At 36.9% G+C, this 25,724-nt stretch overlaps 3 protein-coding genes and 1 long non-coding RNA gene across 4 annotated transcripts; 1 reads left to right on the top strand and 3 right to left on the bottom strand.

Moving 5' to 3' along the window:
* Nucleotides 1-1,218: 1,218 nt before the first annotated feature.
* On the bottom strand, nucleotides 1,219-2,990 carry LOC126791636 (anthocyanidin 3-O-galactosyltransferase F3GT1-like). The gene is made up of 2 exons (XM_050518110.1): nucleotides 2,474-2,990; nucleotides 1,219-2,332 (listed from the first exon to the last, which is right to left on the bottom strand). The coding sequence occupies exons 1-2, from the start codon at nucleotides 2,973-2,975 to the stop codon at nucleotides 1,419-1,421; spliced, it is 1,416 nt and encodes a 471-aa protein (XP_050374067.1). The 5' UTR covers nucleotides 2,976-2,990; the 3' UTR covers nucleotides 1,219-1,418.
* Nucleotides 2,991-9,699: 6,709 nt separating this feature from the next.
* On the bottom strand, nucleotides 9,700-10,934 carry LOC126790993 (flavonoid 3-O-glucosyltransferase-like). Its single transcript, XM_050517384.1, has 2 exons — nucleotides 10,433-10,934; nucleotides 9,700-10,313 (listed from the first exon to the last, which is right to left on the bottom strand). Exons 1-2 carry the CDS (start codon nucleotides 10,932-10,934, stop codon nucleotides 9,700-9,702), a joined length of 1,116 nt encoding a protein of 371 aa, XP_050373341.1.
* A 3,976-nt stretch (nucleotides 10,935-14,910) lies between these two features.
* On the bottom strand, nucleotides 14,911-16,465 carry LOC126791859 (kaempferol 3-O-beta-D-galactosyltransferase-like). The gene is made up of 2 exons (XM_050518354.1): nucleotides 15,949-16,465; nucleotides 14,911-15,809 (listed from the first exon to the last, which is right to left on the bottom strand). The coding sequence occupies exons 1-2, from the start codon at nucleotides 16,448-16,450 to the stop codon at nucleotides 14,911-14,913; spliced, it is 1,401 nt and encodes a 466-aa protein (XP_050374311.1). The 5' UTR covers nucleotides 16,451-16,465.
* Nucleotides 16,466-17,384: 919 nt separating this feature from the next.
* On the top strand, nucleotides 17,385-18,914 carry LOC126791926 (uncharacterized). The gene is made up of 3 exons (XR_007671887.1): nucleotides 17,385-17,449; nucleotides 18,661-18,747; nucleotides 18,825-18,914. It is a non-coding gene; the product is annotated as an uncharacterized LOC126791926 (long non-coding RNA).
* Nucleotides 18,915-25,724: the final 6,810 nt, after the last annotated feature.

Below are 25,724 nucleotides of genomic sequence, written 5' to 3' on the forward strand. Positions count from 1 at the left end.
TGTTGATTTGTGATTTTCCGTATATTTTGATATGCGAATTATATTTTCATTTTACTCATACAAGCTGTAAAGCTTACCGGGTTTGTGTTTACAATCCCGGTGCACCAATCCGATGGTGTAGGGGATAACTCTGCAGGTGTTGATTAGTGGAGATTGTGCGACGACTCCGGAGGCTCGAAGTCGTTCGTATCCTACTTGTGGTGAGGTTTTTAGCGTGGATTTGTGTGTGAGAATTGGTGTGGTCTTATTTGTGAGATTTGTGAGTGATTGTGAGGATTATTACATTTCCATTTTATGTATGGATTATAAATTTAGGTTGTAATAATTGGTTTGTCTGAGTTGTATTGAGAACTCAGAATTGATCCGCTGTGACATTTTAATGATTTCGATTTCATTTAGATTATTTTGTGTTTAACGACTTTAGAATTTTGAGTTTTTAAGCTCGAAATTTTGGGGTCGTTACATTTTTTGTGAGAGAATGTCTTTTGATTTCATTGTTCATATGATTGTTATGATGTACGCAAACAATGACTCAAGTTATATATGATATTAGAAGTACTTATTTATACTATTAAGATTGATGTGGTGACAATTCCACAATATGCTTGTACGTCGGCTTTATCAAGAACATCATGGGGCCTCATTTTAGATTTCGCACAAGGCCTGTGATTTCTCATGAATGGCCTATAAATAAGTTGGGTGTAATTTTAAGAGGTGTATGTAATATAATATTAGTCTAGATTTAGGGGTGTATATCTCAATCCCCCTAGAACGGGAGAAAGTCAGAAATATCTAGTAGGAAGTCCAAGGGTTTTGTCTCATCTTGCCTTATCTACGTATCAATCGATCGATCGAGTAATTTAAACATGGATGCAAGTATTTATATATAATCGAAAATAGACATGGTCATATATATATGAATGATGATCGAAGTATTCCAACTAAGGTAAGAAAGAATGATGTTCGTCTCAATTACCAGAATGAGCTCGCCGATCGAAGCCCTTTCCGTTCTAATTATATCAGTCGTGATATAAATTAAAAGCAGTGAAACAATATGAGCGCCAGCAAGTAATAATCGATGGACTACTGGAACATGGATCAGTAAGATTATTTTTGTATAATAAAGCCTCGACAAAGCGAGGTAAATTTTATTATAAATAAAAAACAAGATACAGGCATGAATGGAGGACATATCCTTAATCCCTTCTAAAGCACACGAGCCGGAGAAGGGCAAACGAACTACATCTCTGCTTGTAATTCGCAAAACATAGATATAGAACAACAGTAGACAGTACATAAACATAAATTATTACCGTTCTTATTTATTTCAGATCATGAGCTTGCTATCTGCTTGTTATTCTTTCACCCATCAGTCTATGATGAAGACGAACATATAGCAAGGATACAACCAAAGAGAATCAAACTGGGTTCACTTGGTTATCAAGATTTGAAGATGTGATGATCTCTACCAAAGCTTTCAAGTCTTGAGCTGAACGCCCCTTTAGTGCAACAGCCTCTTGAGCAAGTTGTTTGAGGATTCCAATTTTCTGTCTCATTTCTTTTCCTTGCTCAAGCGATAAAGCTTGTTCCAATGCCTTGACAGCTCCAGTTTTACTGAAAACGCCTCCCTCAATCCTCACACCGATCTTCCATACAATTTCTACACTCCGCATATGTAGATTTTGATCAGCAAAGGAAGGCCTCCCAATCATAGGCACACCACCAGTTATACTCTCTAAAACTGAGTTCCAACCGCAGTGTGTTACATGCACTCCAACCGAGCTATGATTGAGAATTCGCTCTTGCTTCACCCATGGAAGTACTTTTCCTAGAGATAACTTGTTTGTTCTTTCAATAAATCCTCGTGGAAAGTGTTCTTGATTTCCCCTGAATGACCAAAGGAAGGGGAATCCACCTTCCTCTAATGCCTCAGCTAATGCTCCTACCTCCATGGGAGGCAGTGCCCCAACACTTCCAAAGCTGATGTATGCTACCGAAGCAGGTTTCTGCTTATCCAACCACTGCAAGCAGCCACCCTCCTTCTCCTCCTCCTCATCATATTCTGATTGTACTGGTCGCATAAGATGTTGTGGCCCTACAAGGAGCAATTTCTGGAGTCGTTTCTTCAATTCCTCGGTAACTTTCAAGTCTATCGTTTCAAAAGAGTTGATCACAACCACAGTTGCTTGTGGCAGCTTCTGTCCCATTTTATACAGCAGCTTTCCAAGCGGCGATTCTACGTCATCTCCAAGTGCAATTTCCTTCTGTATGTCCGATGCTCGGAATTCATTTGAGAATCCTGGGAGAAAGCCTAAAGTTTTGTCTTCTTGTCCTATATATATATATATATGTACATTCAAAATTGAATAACACGAATGATGAATATATATTGTTCTACGTACATATTAATTCATGTACTTTTGACATAAGGGAAAGGGAAGAAGCAAAAGAAAATATATACGTTATTACGTACCTTGCAGTTTCTCTTTAATTAGATCAGTCTCGATATGAAGAAGCAGCGAGCGTTGTCCAGAAATCCAAAAGGGCACCCAAGTGACATGCATTTTCTCGGCAATATCACCGGCAAACCAGAGAGGTGCATCCGAAATCAAACAGTTGAACTTGTGTCCTGTTGCTGCCTCCACCTCTTTGATTGCCTTCTCGAAGCTACCAAGTGCATTGTCAAGGAACAACTTAATTTGCTCAAGCAGAGGATTTCCGGATGAAGGGGGTGTGTAGCCATCTGGCAAACCATCCCATACGTTGTAAGGCTTTATATTACCAAATACCATGTTGCAGGAACCCAGGAAGAGGGAGCTATTTGATCTAGATATGTTGAAGAAGGTGAACTGCATATCGGGGGCCAGAGTTGAAATGGAACGTACAAATCGGAGAATAGAGGCGGGATGAGAAGTGAATGGAAATACTAAGACTGCAACATGTTGAGGACCAGTACCAGCAATTTTGTGGCTCATTTTGAAAACTTTCAAGCTAACTGAGAAGGGAAGTGATCGAAATGAAGATATATAGTTGACTATGAACGTTGGAAGGGGAGATATATAGGACTCAGATGCACATAGCATTCTTTTGCTCAATAATAGATCATTCACTACAGTGGCGTAGCCAGGAGGAATTTTGTTCACTTACATATAGTTACGATTCTACAAATTAAATAACCTAACTATGTATGTACAAATTAATTATTATTATCGAAATATTAATAGAAAATAAGAATGTAAAAAAAATATGAAATACACTATAATATGTATGAGATAAATCAAATAAAAAAAAGAAAGACAATAATGAGAAAATTTTATAAAGACATTAATCATTTGCTTCAATCCTATAATCTAGTTGAAAGTGAGTAATTTATTATCACATGGGTAAAATGAATTAAATTATTTATATTACTCTTAAATAAAAGTAAAAATTATGCACTACGTATGGATAATTGGATATTCAATTGCATGTTGTTGTTGGTCCCTGGTAAGTGCTAACTGGTGGGTGACACCCTGGACATAAAATTAAATTCAATCCTCTGGTCATGTCTTCATCGACGTTGAGAGTTATCTGCTCTTCCTCCGGTCGAGGGTTAGGTACATATGCTGTACATATCCTCCGGTCATGTCTTCATCGACACCTGGACATATGTACTTGTTTTTTTACACTCTTCTGATATCAATCTAAGGGTCTTGCTCATTAATAGATCATTCACTACAGTGGCGTAGCCACGAGGAATTTTGTTAACTATTTTACAAATTAAATAACCTAATTATATATGTACAAACTAATTATTATTATCGAAATATTAATAGAAAATAAGAATGTAAAAAACATATGAAATACACTATAGTATGTATGAGATAAATCAAATAAAAGAAAGAAAGACAATAATAAGAAAATTTTATAAAGACATTGATCATTTGCTTCAATCCTATAATCTAATCGAAAGTGAGTAATTTATTATTACATCATATGGATAAAATGAATTAAATTACTTATATTACTCTCAAATAAAAGTAAAAATTATGCACTATACGTATGGATAATTGGATATTCAATAATTGCATGTTGTTGTTGGTCCCTGCTAAGTGCTAACTGGTGGGTGACACCCTGGACATAAAATTAAATTCAATCCTCTGGTCATGTCTTCATCGACGTTGAGAGTTATCTGCTCTTCCTCCGGTCGAGGGTTAAGTACATATGCTGTACATATCCTCCGGTCATGTCTTCATCGACACCTGGACATATCTACTGGTTTTTTTACACCGGTCGAGGGTCTTGCTCATTAAATGTCTTCCCTAGCTCTGTTTCGCTTTTGTTTTCTTCCATTTCCTCAAAGAGTTATAGGTTCAGCATAACCACATTACATAGGGCAAACCATCTTAGTAATCTTCTCTGGCTTTGCTCTGTATGATCTTTTTTCTATATCTAAATAATAAATGTTGTAACGATCTTAAAATTTCGAGCATAAAAAAAAATTTAGAATATTAAAGTCGTACAATACCAAAACAATCTCAACGAATCTAAATCATTTTTAAATACACAGCGGATCATTACTGAGTTCATAATACAACTCAGACAACCAATTGTTACAAACCAAATTGTGAATCAACATTACATAAATTGGAAATGTAATAATCCTCACAATCTCTCACAACTCACAAATAAATCATCACAAGTTCTCACGCACAAATCCGTAATAGAAACCTCACCACAATCAAGATAATGAACAACTTCGAGTCTCCGGAGTCGTCCTTCGATTCCCACTAATCGACACCTGCAGTAGTATCCCCTACACCATCGAATTGGTGCACCGGGATTGTAAACACAAACCCGGTAAGCTTTACAGCTCGTATGAGTAAATAAAACAATATATATCGCATATTAACATATACGACAATCGACAAATCAAAAAATATAAATGCACTCATGAGTCAATGGACGGCCCATCTGGTTGTCCCAAAAATATTAACATATACGACAATCCACAAATCAAAAAATATAAATGCACTCATGAGTCAATGGACGGCCCATCTGGTTGTCCCAAAAATATGAAAATGACAGTTCTCATGAGAAATTGGGCAACCCCTATGTTTACCCAAATGCATTTATAATACGGGTACTAATGAGCGCTGGTACACTTCTGTTACCCCTCAAATAGTACACCGCCGATGTTGGGCAACCTCCTCGCTACCCAACGCCTGACATTGGGCAACCTCCTCGCTACCCAACGTACGACATAGAGCAACCTCCTCGCTACCCGATGTCCAAAAATATGAGTACTCATGAGCCGATAACCCACCTATTACCTCTCATGCAGTACTCCAGCAGACAGATTAGAGCTCTAACTGTATCGTAACTTTCGTCCGGCCAAAGGCTAGGTTCCGACATGCCAAACACGTCCGAAGACTAGTCCGAAGACATAAACACGTACAATATCTACTCCTTATTGTACAAATCGCATCAACATACTCAATATATAATTCTCATCACCATTGTGATTATATTCACAAACGAAATCCTAACAGTATATAATATAGCAAACTATATATATATATATATCTATGTACCTATTTACCATTTATACAATATATATATAATCCACTTTATTATATACATGTCATATTTCATAAACACGTCCGAAGACAAAACGTTTAACAATTCTCAACGTTAATACCACGTACAATAATCTACTCATTATTTGTACAAATCGCATCACATACTCATTATATAATTCTCATCACCACTGTGATCATATTCCCAATAAATTCATAACAGTATATAATATAACAAAAAAAAAATATATATATATATATGTACTTATTTACTATTTATACAAATATATATATATATATATATTCCACTATATCATATACATGTCGTATTTTAATATTTAAAACTCTTGCAAAGTCTTGAATCTCCGCAAGGGTAGATTCGTAAATATGTGAGATATTACTCACATTATCAACTCGAGCGTAATTCCACAATTTCCGAAGATAATTCATTTCCTTGATTTATTGATCACCTTGAAAAGATAATAAAAGAATTTAGAAACGTTTCGTAAACCTTTAAATGCCGAAACAGTAATAATCTGTTACTGTTCAGTAATTTCTGGTTTTACGAAGTTACTGTTCACTGTGTACTATTCATGTATTTACTGTACAAATACACATCCTTACGTATTCCTGTACGAGTACATACTGTTTACGTATTTCTGTACGTACGAATACTATTCAAATGTAAATACTGTCTTTGTAAATATTAATTACTGATTTACCCTTCTGAAAATTACTTTTTACATTTACTAAAAGTAATTTATATTTATATTTACCGTATGTAAAATAAATTTACATTTACCGTATGTAAAATAAATTTACATTTACCGTACGTAAATCACTTTTACATTTACCGCACGTAAAAATAAATTACAAAATTACCCTTCAGAAACACTGTTCACACGTGGCGGCGCATGGGGTACACGCGCCACCTCCAGCAGGCCGCGCGTGGGGCCCACGCGCTGAGCCTAAATCCGGCGCGTAGCACGCCACCGCCGCCCCCAAAACCTCCATCTTCCTTCCCTCTTCCTTCCGACGGCCTCAAGCCGCCCCTAGACCGCTCCACGCTCCCACACGCGCCACTCAACGCGACGAAATATCCCCCCCCTCTCTCTCTGCTCCTCCCCCCTCCGATCCACAACAACACTTCACCAATCAACAAAACAATCACACAAATCCATCACCCATGCAAAACCCTTACCTCGACAAGCTAGAGAACCACCAGAGGTTGCTGGAGACGGCGGTCGACTGTGGCGACGGAGTGCAGGCCTCGGGTTGGAGCGCGAAGACTCACGGCGGCGCGAGGAGGTGTGTCGACCTCAGGGTCGACTGCAGAGGGTCGCGCGACACTCCCTGGACCGGCGGTGAGAGTCAAGACGGTCGGAGTTCGCCGGATCGAGTCGGAGGAGTTTCTGAAGGGAGATGGAGAAGTTTTCGGGGGGAGAGAGAGAAGAGAAAATGGGAAAGGGGGAGGCGCGGGGTATGGGTTTCCAGAAATGGAAACCCTAACTCCAATAATTAACTATTTATACTAGTTTCTAATATCGGAAACTAACTTCCGACGTTAATAACTTTGACGTCCGACGTCGGATTCGAACGCGTGATGCGTCCACGAAATCGTATTGACGAGCCCTACAACTTTCGTGAAGAAAATTTTCGCAACCAAGCGACGAAATGAAAGTCGATATATACGTGACGGAAACATAACATTTTTCTAATTAAACGTTCCGAGAACGTTTTCGTTTTCATTTCAAAAAGTCGCGAACCACCAATTGTCATATTGAAGTAATTTCACAAATTTAACAAATTTAAAATACTCGATAAATAGTTCAGAAATTTCGCGTTATTACAATCTACCCCCCTTAAAGGAATTTCGTCCCGAAATTTAAGCTCACTCAACAAACAACTGTGGATATTTGGTCATCATGTCTGACTCTAGCTCCCAAGATGCATCATCCTCACCATGGTGACTCCACAGTACCTTGAATAGCTCAACTTCTCGCCTCCGAAGCTTCTTTGTGGATCTATCCATAATACGAACCGGCTCGTCAACAAAAGTAGCATCTTCTTTCACCTCAATGGTGCTATGATCGATCACATGCGACTCATCTGGTACATACTTCCTCAACATGGAAATGTGGAAGACGTTGTGAACGCCCGACATGCTAGTAGGCAAGGCTAGTCGATATGCTAGTTCGCCCACCTTCTCAAGTATCTCAAAGGGCCCAACGTACCTCGGAGCCAACTTTCCCTTCTTGCAAAATCTCACTACACCACTCATAGGTGAAACTTTCAAGAACACGTGATCGCCGATCTCAAATTCCACATGTCTCCTCTTCAAGTCAGCATAGCTCTTCTGCCTACTCTGAGCGGTCCAGATTCTATCTCGAATGTGGTGTTGCCATCTGAGATGCTAAGGCGGCTGCTTCTCGCCGGAGCTGTTGTTGGCGCTGTTTTGCTGACATCGGAGGCATGGCGGTGAGAGAGAAGGGGGAGGGCGTTGAGATCGGCGTCGTGGTGTATGAGATTAGGGGGTGAGGTTTTTTTTTTTTGCGAAAGGGGGCCGGGTGAGTTTTGATCGAGCGGCGCTGAAGTGAGATTAGGGTATGATAATCACATACCCCCAGGCTTTTATACCTATACATTAAGGAGTGTTTCAAAATTTGGCAAAAAATTTGGCGCAACTAATCAGCCCGCCGCCCAATTTCATTCAGTGACGACTTTTGCCGACCCTCGTCGCCTGAAGTGAAATTGTCAAAAATTGACGTAATTTTTCTAGCAAAAAAAATATTTTTTCTAGCAAACATTCAGGTGACTTAAATTGAATAAATGTCGTCGCATCGGTTTATGATTGTTACATGTTCTTCGTGCCAATTTGCAAATAAATTAATACCTTCAAATTAAACATATTAATATGTTAGACATTATCAATAATAATACTCATCATCATCATCCTCTTCTTCTTCTTCTTCTTCTTCTTGTCCATCTTCTTCTTCTTCATTTACTGACCACGGTATAATAGCGTCAGTTGATTGTTACCGAACACTTCTTTTGTTAAGCCTCTTGCCTTCATGTGTTTCGAAATCAAAACCCAAAACCGAAAACGTAATCACATGAAGTGCAAGGTCGCTCAATAAAGTCATGTTCTCCCAAACTGTCCAAAAATAGGACAATTCAAGAATCAAATGCCGTACAGTTGATTCTGGAACGGGAATTCTAAGCTAAATGCAAACCGGTGCATTATTGTGAGGGTGGATTCACTCTCACAAATGCTAATCCGGATGATAAACACATACAAAATAATGAAATTGAAAAACAAGTGCAAATGAGCACATTAACACACAAATCAACACTAAATAAATCTCATGAGCACATTAGATTACTTTAATTTAATCTTGCACTTAGTTTAACACAAATCACATGAGCACATTAAGGCCCCTTACTTTATTCAAACACTAAATTTGAAGTTTAAAAACTAAATAAACCACCAAATTAATCTAACACAAAATCAAACACAAATCACATAAGCACATTAGATTACTTTAATTTAATCTAACACTAAATCTAACACAAATCACATAAGCAATTTAAGGTCCCTTAAGTTATTTAAACACTAAATTGATTTGGAGTTTTCAAATCGAATAGGCCAAACTTGAACATATTAATGTCTTAAATCCTCAAGATCCAATACATATTGAGCAACAAAACACTAATTCTAACACAAACTAAGAAATGTAACACTAAAACTAACACAAAATCACAATCTAAACTCTTACTCAAACAACCAATGTACTCTAATTTCCAATTAAATTAAAACTTCAACCTCAATCTAGCATTATATAGGACACCAAGAATGAATGAAGTGATGAAGTTTATACTAACCTCCCTACAAATCAATGGCAAAGGAGAAGAACAAGCTTTCAATCCCAAAAATTAATTTTTTTCACTCCATGAACAGTATATCGCAACTGCAGTAGATTTTCTGCATTTTGCACCATAGAATTATGCCGTCTTGAAGAGCAGCTGGCTGCCTAGATATTTAAAAACTTAGGCGACGGATATTGCCAAAGTTCGTCGCCGGAATATATTAAGGCGACCATATACAAAGGCCGTCGCCGAAGTATGAAATTTAAGCGACGAGTCATAAAAGTCGTCGCCCGAAAGTATTGAGGCTACCACATGTTTCGTTCTTGCGACGAGTCCAGTTATCCGTCGCCCGAATATATTTAGGCAACGAAGAACACCATTTCCATCGCTGAGTGTAAATCTGGCGTAGTGTAAAACCTTTGGGAAAGTCCTCTAGGTTCCCTCTAAATGACCAAAGAAATGGGAATCCCCCTTCCTCTAATGCCTCGGCTAAAGCTACTACCTCGGTGTGGGGAAGTGCTCCCACACTTCCAAAGCTGATGTATGCTACCGATGCAGGCTTGTGGTTGTCCAGCCACGGCAAGCATGCATCCTTCTCCTCCTCATGATCATCTGATTTTGCTGACGGCACCGGCCGGACTTGATGTAGCGGTCCAACAAAGAGCAACTTCTTCAGTCTTTTCTTCAGCTCCGCAGCAACTTTCAAGTCCATTGTTTCAAAAGAGTTGACAGCAACTGCAGTTGCTTGTGGCAGCTTCTGACCCATTATATGCAACATATTCGTAAATGGCGACTCCATGTTTCCAAATACAACTTCCTTTTGTAAATCAGAGGCACGGAATTCATTTGAGAATCCTGGAAGGAAGTCCAGGGTCATGTCTTCTTGCCCTACAGAAGTACGTACATATACAGTAACTTTATGGATCCATGGAAGTTGGTCTATCTATATACAAAATGGTCGATGAATCGCACTAGAGGTAAAGGATAAAAATGGTATAGATCCTTACCAGGAGCTCCAACTTTTTCTCTGATCATATCAGTCTCCAGATGAACAAGCAGCGGACGCGGTCCACTCCATGTAGTCACCCACGGCACGTTCATTTTCTCGGCGATGTCGCCGGAAAACCAGAGGAATGCATCGGAAATTAAGCAGCCGAACTTGTGTCCAGTTTCAGCCTCCACTTCTTTGAGTGCCCTGTCGAAGCTTTGGGGTGCCTTCTCAAGGAACATCTCTATTTGCTTCAGTGGAGGTCCCGGGCGGGGCACGTAGCCCTCCGGCAAGCCGTCCCATACATTGTAAGGCTTTATGTTATCCAAGCCCTTTACGTCGGAACCGGAGAAGAGGGAGCTGTTTTTTTTAGATGTGCTGAAGAAGGTGAACTTTATTCCCGGGGACACGGCCGAAACGGTGCGTATGAATCCGAGAAGAGAGCTGGGATGGGAGGCGAATGGAAAGTTTAAAACTGCCACATGAGCCGGAAGATTAGGGCTAGCAAGGCTGTGGCTCATTGTGCAAAGTTTGAGCTTTTCAAGTAAGCACAGAACTGTATTAAAGAGGATGGACTATCAATTTTTAAGGAAAGGTGAGATTAATGAAGAGCAGTAGTGTCTTCTAAAAAAAATTGAAGAGCAGCATGTTGGCTTGGAGTGAAGGACATAAATATCTATATATAGACGGATATATATATATATATAGAGAGAGAGAGAGAGAGAGAGAGAGAGAGAGAGAGAGAGAGATTATTTAAACGTACAAAGGTCTCAACTGGCTACATTATGATATTGTTCTGTTATTATTCTCAAATGAATGATGCGAGCATGAAGCTACTTGCCGTCTTAAGACTGTTTGGTCATCTCACGAGTCACGGTTCTCAGTTCTCACCAAAAACTAACAAAATAAAAACTTAATCTAAAAATGAATATATAAATAAATGAAAAAAAAAATTCTCAGAACAATAAGCGATGAGATGGCGTATGTAGGACTTCTTACTCTAGAAAAATTAATACAATGTGTGACGCGCGTTCATATACTCGATAAATTTCTTACTCAATATTACTTGGTTTATGTAAATAAGTTTAATGGTGTAGTATCGACCTGTAAAAAGTCTAACGAGTTTACTTGGTTTACAAAAATGTGACTGACAGATGACTACGATGTTATTGTCCATATTCAGACACCGAGCGGTGGTCTTCTTCCCACCGCAATCTCTAGCCCTTGATGGGTCAAAGTTCCGGTTGTGTTCATGCCAGCAGCTAATGTTGTGTACGAGTTGGTTGTCTAATTTAGAGGCCTCGTTGTAAGTTTCTCTGCCTTATGGCTTACCCAACCAAGATCACCAGGTTGGTATAATGAATGGACCTGATGCATATCTCAGTCAAATAATTATTAGATGCATAATATGAGATTTAGAATAAATTAGAAGGGGTTGCCAATTGTCCTTCTACTCGATTTGGAATAACATGACTGCACACTTGGGGCAGCGTGGATGTGGAATTTTGGATGACGACATAAAGTCCTAGTTGTGAATATGACACTTTAACAACAATTTTATTAATATTTATAGTAAAAAATATTTATGGTAAATTGATAGGTCGTTTTTTTAAACGTTTATAATAAATTATGTAAAATATCATCGTTAGTATAGAATAAGCAGAAATCGTTCAGTGCAGGGAATATAAAGGAACTCTAAACTTTTAGTGTTAACAAATAATAGGGGGTTTGAGATTGATTATTAACTACTAATGAAAATAAATCCTAAATTATTATTTACATGATCGACTTCTCTTTAACAAATTTAAACCAAATTTACCATTACACCACATAATTACAAGTTCAAACCTATCATGCATTCTAATTCGACCAATTACATATTGTTTTTAGACACCAATACAATTAGAACCTTAGGGAATCATCTAATCATGCAAGATTTCATTTAACATTTAGATTGACTTAGAGCCTAATCTAAATTTGCATGCAATTAAATTCAATAACAGTTAGAGTAGAAATCAAACAAGATTATATTTAAGCACCAAATTTTTGTTGGAGACATGTTTCATGTGTGGCGTCACCCACCATGGTTTCACATGCAAATTTCCAGAATTTTTACCACTTTTAATAAACACAAACCGAACCTACTTAGGGCATGATTCGATTTGTGTCAATATAGTTGATGAATCTAGCACTCAAACACAATCTTAGGGACTGCATCCAAGCACTAAATTCATATGCACTAAATTCATATGCACATATATGAAAATTATCTAAAAGTATGAGAAAGATGATTAGAAAACAACAATAGAAATACAAACTCAATAATTATAGGAAACCATCAATTCGGCAAAGATCCAAAAATCCAATAAAACAATCTGAAAATTTCGAATCTAAATACAAAACAATACCCACACAAACATCATACTAAAATCTTCATAGACAAAGTATTGTAGAAAATCAAAAAAGAACAAACTCATGAAGAAGAGTTGCGAGAATCACACGTTGTAGGAACCTATGGTCACAATAAAAATCGATGCAAATGGTGATACTCACGATCGCACCCAAAAAAGCAGTACACTCAAGCAATCACACGAAATCGATTAACTTCATTTTCAAAAACAATCGTGACTCCCCCATGATCGTCACACGAAAAATATCGATCAAAGAGAAGAGTGGCGAGTTCCCTCGTTTGGCCTCATCTGCAGTATAAGAACGGCGGGAGATTGAAGTAAGGAGAATATTGCCCGATATAATATATATATATATATATATATATATATACGTTCAAAAGCGGGAACTTTAATTAAAAATTACCTTTGAAGGTGTGGAGAAAACGGGAGTAGTTTCTCTTGAGCGAAGATGTTGCTTACTAAGTTTGCGTTGCTCGCGTGAATATGCCAGATAAGCAATTTTGAATGCTTTGATGCGGGGTCTTGCAAGGAAAACAGTTGATTTTGCGGGGCGAAAGCGTAGGAGGCCTTGCAGAGCTACGGGGCTGCGGTAGCGGCAAGGGCTGTAGAGGCTGCGAGCAGGGGCTGCAGGCAGGGACTGCAGGGGGCTGCCGGAGGTGCGGTTGGAGGCGACGGGGCCGTGCAAGGCTATCGCCGACGAGGAGCGTCGACGGAAAAAAGGTGCCGGAGGTCGGAATCAAGGGCGGTCAGTAGGGAGAAATAGAAATAGGGTTTTCTAGGGCTCTAAAAGTTCACGGTTTTAGGACACAGTGCGTGATAACGTGATGCTGAATGATAAATACGAGAGTAATTCGTATAATAACTGTAACTTTATTAAATGATATGAAGGCCTACATATAGGTATTACATAACCACAATTGTGCCGGATTCGGAGTCCTAATCTATTACAGAGATGCGAATCTATCTTTAACAGGAAACCTAACAAGGTAAAGACACACACAAATGTATAATAATAATTCTTCAAAACAAATTAGAGATAATCCCGATCTTGAAACCTCTCTTTTTATACTAAATCTACATCTGTATTGCCCTCTTAACATGAGTACAAAATATTCTTTATTATAGTTGCCAACTATAATTCAAAATTATCATTTTTCTTCTTATCATCATTTTTTATCATAATTAATTACTTTACTAAATTCGGGTGATTATTGGCCTTTAATATTATCTATTTTCTATAGCGGTAGATCTTTTTCGGGGTGTGGTATGTCCTTCTACTCTAATTAGCAATATGAAGACACATGCAGAGGCTTTTTGGCTACACCACCAACATCGCCGGCATCACTTTGCTTCTTGTAAGTGTCTGCCTCCTATCTTCTTTCCCCATATATGATGCATCATGCATGCATGGCTTACCCAATGACCGGACTATACCATAACAAGTCACCGTACTTACGTAGAACCATGAGACCCAGGCAGAAAGTGTAGAAAGTCTTAGGGTTTTGTCTGATCTTGTCTTATCTACGTATCGATCGATCGAGTAAACTGAACATGCATGCAAGTATTTAAAATGGTCATATAACACAGTATATATATATATATATTATGCATAATGAAGTTTTCCAACTAATTACGGTAAGAAAGAATACGAACGGGCATCCTCAATTACCAGAATGAGCTGATTGAGCTCCCCGAAGCCCTTTTCTTTCTAATTATGTCATTCGTGAAATGAATTAAAAGCAGTGAAAAAAGATGGGTGCAAATAATCGATGGACTAGCACATGGATCAGTAAGATTATTTTTGTATAATAAAGCATTGACAAAGCGGACAAAGCGAGGTAAATTTTATTATATAACAAGATACAAGCATGATTGCAGGGAGCATCCTTCATTCCTTCAAAAGCAAACAAGCCGGAGAAGGGCAGACAAACTACATCTCTGCCCGTAATTCGCAAAACATAAATATAGAATAACAGTAGACAGGGACAAACATTAACCTTGCTATCTGCTTGTTTTATGTGATCGATGAAGACGAACATATAGCATGGATACAACCAAAGAGAATTAAAATTGGTTCACTCGGTCATCAAGATTTGATGATATCTACCAAAGCTTTTAAGTCTTCAGCTGACCGCCCATTTGGTGCAACAGCCTCTTGAGCAAGTTGTTTAAGGATTTCAATTCTCTGTCTCGTTTCTTTTCCTTGCTCAAGCGATAAAGCTTGTTCCAATGCCTTGACTGCTCCCGTTTTACTGAAAACGCCTCCCTCAATCCTCACACCGATCTTCCATACAATTTCTACACTCCGCATAAGTAGAAATTGCTCAGCAAAGCAAGGCCTCCCAATTATGGGCACACCACCAGTTATACTCTCCAAAATTGAGTTCCAACCGCAATGTGTTACATTCACTCCAACCGAGCTATGATTGAGGATTTTCTCTTGCTTCACCCATGGAACTACTTTTCCTAGCGATAACTTGTTTGTTCTTTCAATAAATCCTTGTGGAAAGTGCTCTTGATTTCCCCGGAATGACCAAATGAAGGGGAATCCACCTTCCTCTAATGCCTCAGCTAATGCTCCTACCTCCATGGGAGGCAGTGCCCCAACAGTTCCAAAGCTGATGTATGCTACCGAAGCAGGCTTCTGCTTATCCAACCACTGTAAGCAGCCATCCTCCGCCTCCTCTTCCTCCTCCTCATCATCATCATTTTCTGTTTGTACTGGCCGTATAAGATGTTGTGGCCCAACAAGGACCAACCTCTTGAGTCGTTTCTTCAATTCCTCAGAACCTTTCAAGTCCATCATTTCAAACGAGTTAATCACAACCGCAGTTGCTTGTGGCAGCTTCTGTCCCATTTTATACAACATTTTTCCAAGCGGCGATTCTACGGCATCTCCAAGTGCAATTTCCTTCTGTATGTCCGATGCTCGGAAATCATCTGAGAATCCTGGTAGAAAGCCTAAAGTTTTGTCTTCCTCTTGTCCTAATTATATATATATGTACACACATAATTGAATAACATAAGTTATGAATATATATTGTTCTACGTACATATTAATTCATGTTACTTTTCACATTAGGGAAAGGGAAGAAGAAGAAGTAATATATACTTTATTATGTACCTTGCAGTTTCTCTTTAATTAGATCAGTCTCAATATGAAGAAGCATTGAACGTTGTTCAGAAATCCAAAAGGTCACCCAAGAAACATGCATTTTCTCGGCTATGTCACCAGAAAACCAGAGAAAAGCATCCGAAATCAAACAGTCGAACTTGTGTCCTGTTGCTGCCTCCACCTCTTTGATTGCCTTCTCGAAGCTACCAAGTGCATTGTCAAGGAACAACTTAATTTGCTCAAGCAGAGGATTTCCGGATGAAGGGGGTGTGTAGCCATCTGGCAAACCATCCCATACGTTGTAAGGCTTTATATTACCAAATCCCATGTTGCAGGAACCCAGGAAGAGGGAGCTATTTGATCTAGATATGTTGAAGAAGGTGAACTGCATATCGGGGGCCAGAGTTGAAATGGAACGTACAAATCGGAGAATAGAGGCGGGATGAGAAGTGAATGGAAATACTAAGACTGCAACATGTTGAGGACCAGTACCAGCACTTTTGTGGCTCATTTTGAAAACTTTCAAGCTAACAGAGAAGTGAAGTGATCGAAAGGAAGATATATAGTTGACTATGAACGTTGGAAGGGGAGATATATAGTACTCAGATACACATAGCAGAATTTCCCGCATTCTTTTTCTCAATGCTATATTATGCACTACGTATGGATATTCAATAATTGAATGTTGGTCCCTGCTAACTGGTGGATGACAAGTAAACATAAAATTCAATTCAATTCTCCGGTGATGTCCTTCATCGACTCGACGCTATACTCATCTGCGCTTCCTCCGGTCGAGAGTTAGGTACATATGCTGCACCCGCGTATCTGTTATCGAGCAACAGTAGCTCGAATTTTACAGTAGAGACTCACCTACCATTCAACAATATTCGATCGATCTTATATGTTTTTTTATCAATACATCAATCATTCATGATCCATAACGATCCATTATAATGTAAGTTACAAACAAAAGCGAAAGGAAAAATTATAAAGAAAAATTCATAAGAAGATTATGAGAGATTGGGAATGGTTAATCTTGGGTGGAGACTGGAGACAGTAAAGTACGAGCGACTTGCCAAGAGAAAACTTGGTTTTTTTATGGTTTTGGAGAGCAAACTTACATATATAAGAGATTTGTTTTAGTTGGAAGAAGAGAGTATGTGGGTAGGTCGTTTGTTTAGAGTCTATTTACTATATATTATACGCCGGTTGCATTTTCAACAGTATAGCTACAGTACCGCTACAGTCGCACTACAGTACTGTTTGGGCCTGGGCTGCAATATCTGGGTTGGGTGTTAGGGCCTCCGCTGATTAACCTGATATAGACGCGTGTCCTATTGCTTGACGTGTGTGCTTCCGTCTCCCTTATCCCCTTATGTTTTTTGTTTCTTCGAGGCATAGTGCGGATTTAGAGAGGCATAACCAAAAAAAAAACAGAGAGAGAGCTTTGGTGGTTTGGCTGCTCATCGGTTTACAGAGAGGTGGCGGAAGAGTTTGTTTCTGACTTTCGGTTAGTCTCTCTCATCTATCTTCTTCATTCATGTATTTAGGTATGGAGAATTTCAAATTCTATATCCTATTGAATTCAATCCTTTGAGTTATTAAGGAAGGACGGCATGATACCAAACCCAAACAGTCAGTGCTTCTTATTTGTAAGCACGGCATGGTTTTATTTTTGTATAGATCAAGGTTCCTCAAAATCTTCTATCCCAGGGTTAGATATTTGATTGCACTGCTTCATTTTCCTTATTCATAATTGGGATACATACTTGGTTAAAGTACCCTTCAATTTACGACTTTTGTGGGTTCTTGAAAAAATATCTTCAAATTGTGTCATGGGTTAAATATAGACGGAGTGATGGGAAGAAAGGGCTTTTTTTTTTGAACGGGAACAACTTCCATTAGAGGCTAAAAGGCCAAGGAAGAAAGAGCTTTCATGTTGTTCTTCTATTTTGTGTGGACAATTTCAATTAGCTTGGTTTTTTTTCCTTTAGAAATCTGCTTATGTTTGTTTTAGAATTAATTTTTATAGATCAATTTAGCCATAAGATCTTTATTTGAAAGGATACTGTGAATGAATTTTGTGAGAGGATATATATATATATATATATATATATATATATATATAATGAGTTGGGTCTGTTAAGTGAAATGAGTTTACTATTATGATTTTTGCTCGACCATACTTTGCGTTTCCATTAGAGGTTATTGTGCCAATTTTGTTTTTCCATAGGCATTCTTATAAAGATTGATTGAATTAGATGTGTGTTCTGAATTTTAATTCAATACTTCATTCATGTTTCTGAGGATGGATTTTCACTTTTGGTTCTGAAAAAAGTTGAAGCTTTATTATGTTTTAATGGAAATAGTACTCAGGTTGTTGTTGAGTTCCGTCATGGTTCTGTTTATGCAAGTCATTAAAGTTCTTGGTCATTTATATCCGAACTCAAGATTTGTAAATTTTCTTTCGTCAGTACATAATTTAGTCAAATTTGTTCATTTTCGATGTCAGTCAGAACAATCTGAGTTATGGTATTTGATCATATGAGTAGTTCCATGTTTTCATTTTCATTTCATTTTCTCGCAATTGAGCTTCTTAATAGAAGACGGTATATTTTTCTCTTCAGTTTTTTTTATTTCTTCATCTTATTTAGTCGAATAAAGCAAAAATTGTATACATTGTCCTCATGTTTAACGAAGGCTCTCTATACATCTTTACAGGTTTTATGCGAAGATCTTATTTATGGTTTTTGCTGCTGTTTGTCCATGTGTTGCTCTTTCTACTTTCACTGTTGTTATCTCCTTCAGGTTTATATTTTGATTTTCGTAGCTATCATCTTTTTGTTCATTTTCTGTAATCAATTGATTTATTCAAGCTGTTACAGTGTTGGTGTCTAATTTTTGTGTTGCTACTGCTGCTGGGAGGAAAGTGGGTGATAGTGCAACTTTCAAGGTTTCTTTAACTAAAAGTAAATCAGGCAAGTCATTGTGTGTTTTCAATCACTTTTATCATAGAAATAGATAATCGTAGTAGCTGTGGACAAATGTATCAATCTTCATTTTAAAGTTTTCAAAGATGAGTTTATTAAAATACGAGGCCATCTAAATAGGCTTAGTTGTATATTAAGAATGTATGTTTGTTTGTTAGTGTAAAACTATATGAAAGACTTTATTATACTTATTATTTTAAAATGCTATTGCTGCTATGCCACGGCAACCCCACCAGCGCAAATTATCTACAAGAATGCAATTTTTTGAACAACATGTTTTTCATGAAGGTGAAAATCAAGTGCCAATTGAGACAGAACCCGCTTCTGCATATCTTTCTGATAACAAAGTTAATATGACAGGTATCTCTTAAACTTTGGGTTAATATGATTAATGAGGTATAATGCTTTAAATAATATAATATATTAGTTGTTCTCAATAAAAATGGTTTTAATTAAGTTAATGTTGTTGAATTCAAATATGTATTTAACTCTCTTTTAACTATTTTGCTGTTACAGTGAATAATAATTTTTTAAACTTATGTACTTTAGAAATGTTTTATTTATTTATTTTGTGATAGTTTTGATGTAATAATGTATAGAATCTCCTGCTGTATTAGTGTTGGGTGGTTATTTGGTTTTTCTTATTTTGCTCTTTGTAGATTTTGCATGCCAACATAGATCTTTTGGGCAATATGTTTTTGCCAAAAAATCTGGAAATTTAGAGCTGACTGAAGGGACTATAGTTTGCAACAATACATCAGCCGACAGTTTAATTGGTATGTTTGAGTGTCTATTCCATATTCATTTTATTTTTTGCATTTAATATTGATTTAATCATGATATTGCATTGATACAGACATTTAAGTGGCATTCGGGCTGTATATTAATGTATTCACCTGATTATGCAATAGTCTTGATAGTTTGGAAAGGGTAAAGAACATATTATCCAATCATCAATAAACCATTCATCTTTATGGAATTTATTTAAAGTATTTAATTTAACTGAAAATATGAGATTGATGAAAAAAGATTTGACTGAAAAAGAAAAACAAGAAATTACTACATTTGCATATTGGATACTACAAATAGGCGACGGTAAAATTGAATCAAATTTTGACACAGGTGATAATGATACATCATGGATATAAATTCCTGAAGAGTTGTTAGTTCAATACGATTTAAATACAATTGAGGCATTATTTTCAGTGACATATCCTAATTTCAATATAAATTATAACAATTTAGATTATTTAAGAGAACGCGCTATTGTGACCCCACGAAATACAACTGTAAATGAAATAAATAATTATGTAGTTGATTTACTACCAGGTGATAAAAAAGTTTTATTTAAGTTGTGATTCAATTTCTCATGACACCGGTAGTAATGAAAATATTGATCTTTTATATCCAATTGAATTTTTAAATCAATTAGAGTTTAGTGGATTACCAACTCATCAATTAATTCTGAAAGTCGTTATGCCAATTATGTTGTTGAGAAATTTAAATCAAATTTGCGGATTATGCAATGGTACTAGACTAATAATAACTAAATTATTCGACATATTAATTGAAGCCGAAATTCTGACAGGAAATAATATCGGTGACAAATTTTTTATTCCAAGAATTATGTCATATAAAAACGAACACAAAGGGCCATTTAAATTTAAACGCCGACAATTTTTAGTGAGACCATGTTATGCGATGACAATTAATAAAAGCCAAGGTCAATCACTTAATCAAGTTGGCGTATATCTTTCTGATCAAGTTTTCACTTATGGACAACTTTATGTTGTTGTATCTTGCGTTACATCGAAACATTGCCTAAAATTTTTAATATGTAATAGTGAAGAGATACCAAATAATACACAAAAAATATAGTATTCAAAGACGTGTTATTATGATTGTGAAATTCAGTTTATGTCCAGTAAAGTGAAGTATTTAAAAATGAAATTCAGTTTATGTACAACTAAAAATCCCACCCAGCTCTTACTGGTCAAATTTTATTGGTTTTGCATCATATTCGGGTATGCTTAATGTCGTCAATTTATCTTTGTTCCATTTTGCGTTTTTTTCAGGAATTTTTTCTGTTGATATTTTTTCTTTGTTGTGACCTATATTTTTCTTCAAGTATGTTGTTTCACAAGTTTCCTGATTACTTTCTAATGCAGGTGGGTCAGTTATTTCGTACTTGATTTTGGTTAACAAGAGCTTCCCAATCAACTGTGCGTTTAGCCAATTAAAAGGGACAAGTAAGTTTACCTCATTACACTTCTTAGTGTATGATGTCACTGTCATGATTTTTGTCCTAATGCGATACTGTAAGGACCAATAACAACTTTGGTTTGCAATTTCCTTCATTGTCAAGTTATTGATCAGTAAGTTTTGTTCATCTCCTGGTATAGTGTATGATGTTCACTGTCATAATTATCCCTTATGTTTGTTTCATTATCTTTAATTAATTTTATACAGAAGGCAAACATACATATGCAAAGGAACATTTCATTATGTTTTCTTCGAAAGAGACGGCTGAATTTGACAGTCATTGAAATGGCATTCATTAGAAAAATGTAATTGTAAGCGTACTATACTTTTAAATCATATTCATATCATTTAACTTGAAATTAAAATACACAGTTTAAGGATTTTTTAAATTTTGTTTTAATTAGATTTGCAGCATATTCTCCGCACTAGATGCTATCAACCTATATTGGTACTCTGGTGAATGGAGCAACCTTAGGTAGTTATTTACTTTTTTTCGTACCATTTAATTTCTTAGGTGGCTTACATTGCCAAAACTATGTAATATAACTGTGTTTGTAAATAAATAATAGACAATCCAAATCTCTGTGACTATTCTCTGTTCGTAAACTTTGAAAAAGTGTTTGTATGAGACTTCATTATCCGAAAACAGACGCACAAGCCGCGGCAAAGCGCGGCCTAATACTCTAGTTAAATCAATAATAATGTCCTTATGATATTGTTGTTACAATCATAATACCAAACACGTGGAAAATTCTGCTCTATGCCGTATGCCATACAACATGAACAGTGTTGAACAGTAGACATACGCAGTAAAAATAAACCGTGATAAAAATGTGAAATATAGATAGTAAAAAATTATTACTGTTCTATTATGAACCTAGCTTTAATTTCTTAGGAATTAGACTTCAACATGCCAATAATTTTCACCTAATGACATTTTTGTCTAAACGATTACTTTTCTTTTGGCGAAATCACTACTGTCTTAGAAATCAATAAATCTAGATTCTAATAGTGCAGTTGAAACACTGATGAAACATGCAAATGTGGCTAATATGCAAAAAAAAAATCAAGCAAATTTAAATATTTTTTGCGACGGAATTTTAAGACACTAGATAAAGCTTTATTTATGCAACATAAATATAAATACATAACTTAAAGTCTTCCTCTTAGGTAAACAACTAAGTTGTTTAGCTACACATGCTTAAAATTAAAAAACTAACTAACTTGTAGAAAAATGCACACCACATCAGATGAATACAGCAAATGACACTTTACACAGTAGTAGACACACTCATAGTTCACACTATACTACATACTCACTATACTAGAACACTAATAGATTGGTTTTACCTTCTTCCTGAAAAGCTTAAGTTCTTCTGATTTTTCTCTCTTCTAACCTTTTTCTTCTACCATCCCAAAGAAGTTCGCCCTCCTTATATAGCAATCCCACTCTCAGCTTCAATCAGAACTTCCTTAAGAAATGGACGACATGGAATCTTAACTTTGCTGACTTTTTAAAATAAAGTTGGTTGTTATTATGCATCGGCAAACTGTTTCATAAAAGCAAAAAGAGGCGTTTTTATTGTTTGGATGTGTCGGCAGCTCATGTTCCTTGTTTGGATGCGTCGGCAGCTCTTGCTTTCCATCATGTTTGTGACATTGTAAATTCCTAATCTGCACAATCATAATTTGCGAAAGAATCTTGGTCTTCATGGTCCTTTCTGGCTCTGCGTCTTCTTTTCCATCTAGCTCTGAGTCATAGGGAAAAAGATAAAGAATCTTGTATCCTTTCTCTTTCTCCACTTTCTTTAGCCATACGGTGATTTCTGGTGTTCCATCTATTTCATTTCTCATAATAGCATAGAAGAAATCACAGACATCTAGTGGAGAATGATTGTAGCATGTGACTATGATTTGTTCTCAACTGGCAAAAAGACTGGACTCATAATCTCTTTGAACCATGTTTTTGATGTACATAATGGACATGGCTTTCATCCACGGAATGGTATTATTGGGATTGCCATTTTTTCTTGAATTTTTTGAATTCTTGATCGGACCCTGAATAATTCTCACATAGTGATATGGAGAGATGTAATTTTTGCGTGCATCCAACACTTCCCATTCTGGAGGGGTAGAAATGAATTTAAATCTCAAGATCCATCTATCTGGACGAATGTTCTTTACTGCCTGAGTTATGATTTCTAGAAAACCCTCCAGGTCTTCGTTTGACTAAGTCCAAAGATTGTGCACAAATCAATTCTCAATGAGCCATAACTTCTGCTTTTGAGGATGTTATGCTTGAACATCTACAAGATATCTCCCATAATATGGGCCGGAAACTATTGCTAAGGTTGAAGGAAACATTAAATTCCATGAAAGCAGCAACATTAATTAAGAACATACTTGATTGTTTGCCAAATAAACAAGTGTATTATAATTGTTCTTGTTGAATTTCACCGTCATTCTTGAATCCACAAATATAGGTCGTGAAGTAACTCTCGCCATTTGATTTCGTATCGTCATGTGATAAATATCACCAAAATGAAAACATATGGTTAGATTAAATTCATCACATTAGAAAATCAATAAAATCGAAATGAAAATTACTGTGACAGGTAACAAAAACCTTTTTACCTATGGCATAATTACCATGCCCCGTTTTTTACTAAATTACCCGAGAGGTAAGAACCTCTCAAATTGAGTCTGGTTGGTCCTTGGATCCGAATCGAAGAAGCTGCGGTTGCTGCAGCGCTAGCGTCATCAAGAGGGCGTCGGTCTCGGGCAGCTAACATCTAGGTTGACTCGATGGGGGTCGTCGGCTTCAGAAAAGCTACGAACGTTGCAGGGGATCCATGTTTGATGCGGGTTGATCGAGACGATATCGGGTTTGGATGAGGACACCGTGTTCTGGGTCCTTGTGCGTGACTAAGATTGCAGGTCGTCGGCGAGGAGGAAAAACCGATCAAGGGAGATGAAAGGAGAGATGGGGTGCCCAGATCGGAGAGATGGGGTGCCCAGATCAGATTTTTGGGTGCCTGAGAACAAATCTGATTTCTACTTTTTTGCTCACTTTTTTTCGGCAGAAATTATTATTTTTCGTTATCTTCTGTCGAATTTTTCATGGTAGAAGGAATTTTTCAGAAATTAGAGTTCTAGACCTAGGAACTCAGGGTTAGAATTACGTGCTGATAACGTGTTACATAAGAATATAATACGCATCATAATAGGGAGAAATAATTTTTATTGATTGATAATGGAGCATTTATATAGATATTACATTGTGTATATTGTAGATTCGGGGGATTATATATTATTCTTTATCTAAATTAACATATACTAATTAATACAGGATATACCGGATAATTACAAAAAGTAATTTTTCTACAGCAGTTCGGCGAATTAACTTCTTACGTTCAATAGGAGGTTCTCAAGTTCTATATATATTTTATTCAAAAAAAAACAAAACAAAACAAAAAGCTTTTCAAGACTATTTTTGATCCCTCGGAAACGGGAAACCAAGAAGGCTGGTAAGCTGGGTACGAAAACTGAGTTGCTTAGCTATGATCCGATTTACACTAGAAGATGACATAGACTTTTTAATTAACTTTAAACATCACACATTACAAGCAGGTAAATTATACCACGTAACCAGATAGTATTACCACCTATAACAGTGTGATACGACTGTACATGCATACATCAAAGTGATCAAAGATCATGTCCCAGAGAGTTGAACTCAACTAAAAACTGAATAATTGCCAAACCATTCCGGACCTCGATCCCTTATCTTATTTCTGAGCTACTAATTAAGGTGCTTAAACAAATGACAAAGGTCTCATAATCACATAGTTCGGCGCCGTGTCCTGCCTCTCTCGTGCACTGAAAGCAGTCCAGCTAGCGCTTCATCTACATGCCTGTGCATTGCATGACAAATCATAATTGAAAGAAATTAACTAGTCGATCACAACCCACGTACAATAGAATACTAGGATTGGGACTACCATAGAAATCAAGGTGTTCGACGAAAGCACACTCCAAAACGACTGCGGAATGTACTTTGTTGTTTACCCCATAAAGATTATTGACAAACCCAACTATGGTTGTATTCCATATTTTTTTAATAAGCTTCACAGCTTACAAACAAAATAAGAATCGAAGGTCTATAAATAGTTCAAGCTAGTCCAAATGACTAGGTATTTGACATCTGCTTGATATAGCCATAGCAACTACAAGTTCAGAATTCAAGTTTAATTTGGGATACGGACAACCCCACAAAGAATCTAACGAGACGTGTACTTTGAAGACATAATATAATGGTATATTTAGATATAGAAAAAAGATCATACAGAGGAAAGCCAGAGAAGAGTACTAAGATGGTTTGCCCTATGGTAATGTGGTTATGCTGAACCTATAACTGTTTGAGGAAATGGAAGAAATCAAATGGTTGAAATATTGTAAACAAGAAAACAAAAGCGAAACAGAGCTAGGGAAGACATTTAATGAGCAAGACCCTTAGATTGATATCAGATGGAG

Source organism: Argentina anserina, chromosome 4 (genome assembly GCF_933775445.1).
Source record: "Argentina anserina chromosome 4, drPotAnse1.1, whole genome shotgun sequence".
Taxonomy (NCBI): Eukaryota; Viridiplantae; Streptophyta; class Magnoliopsida; order Rosales; family Rosaceae; genus Argentina; species Argentina anserina.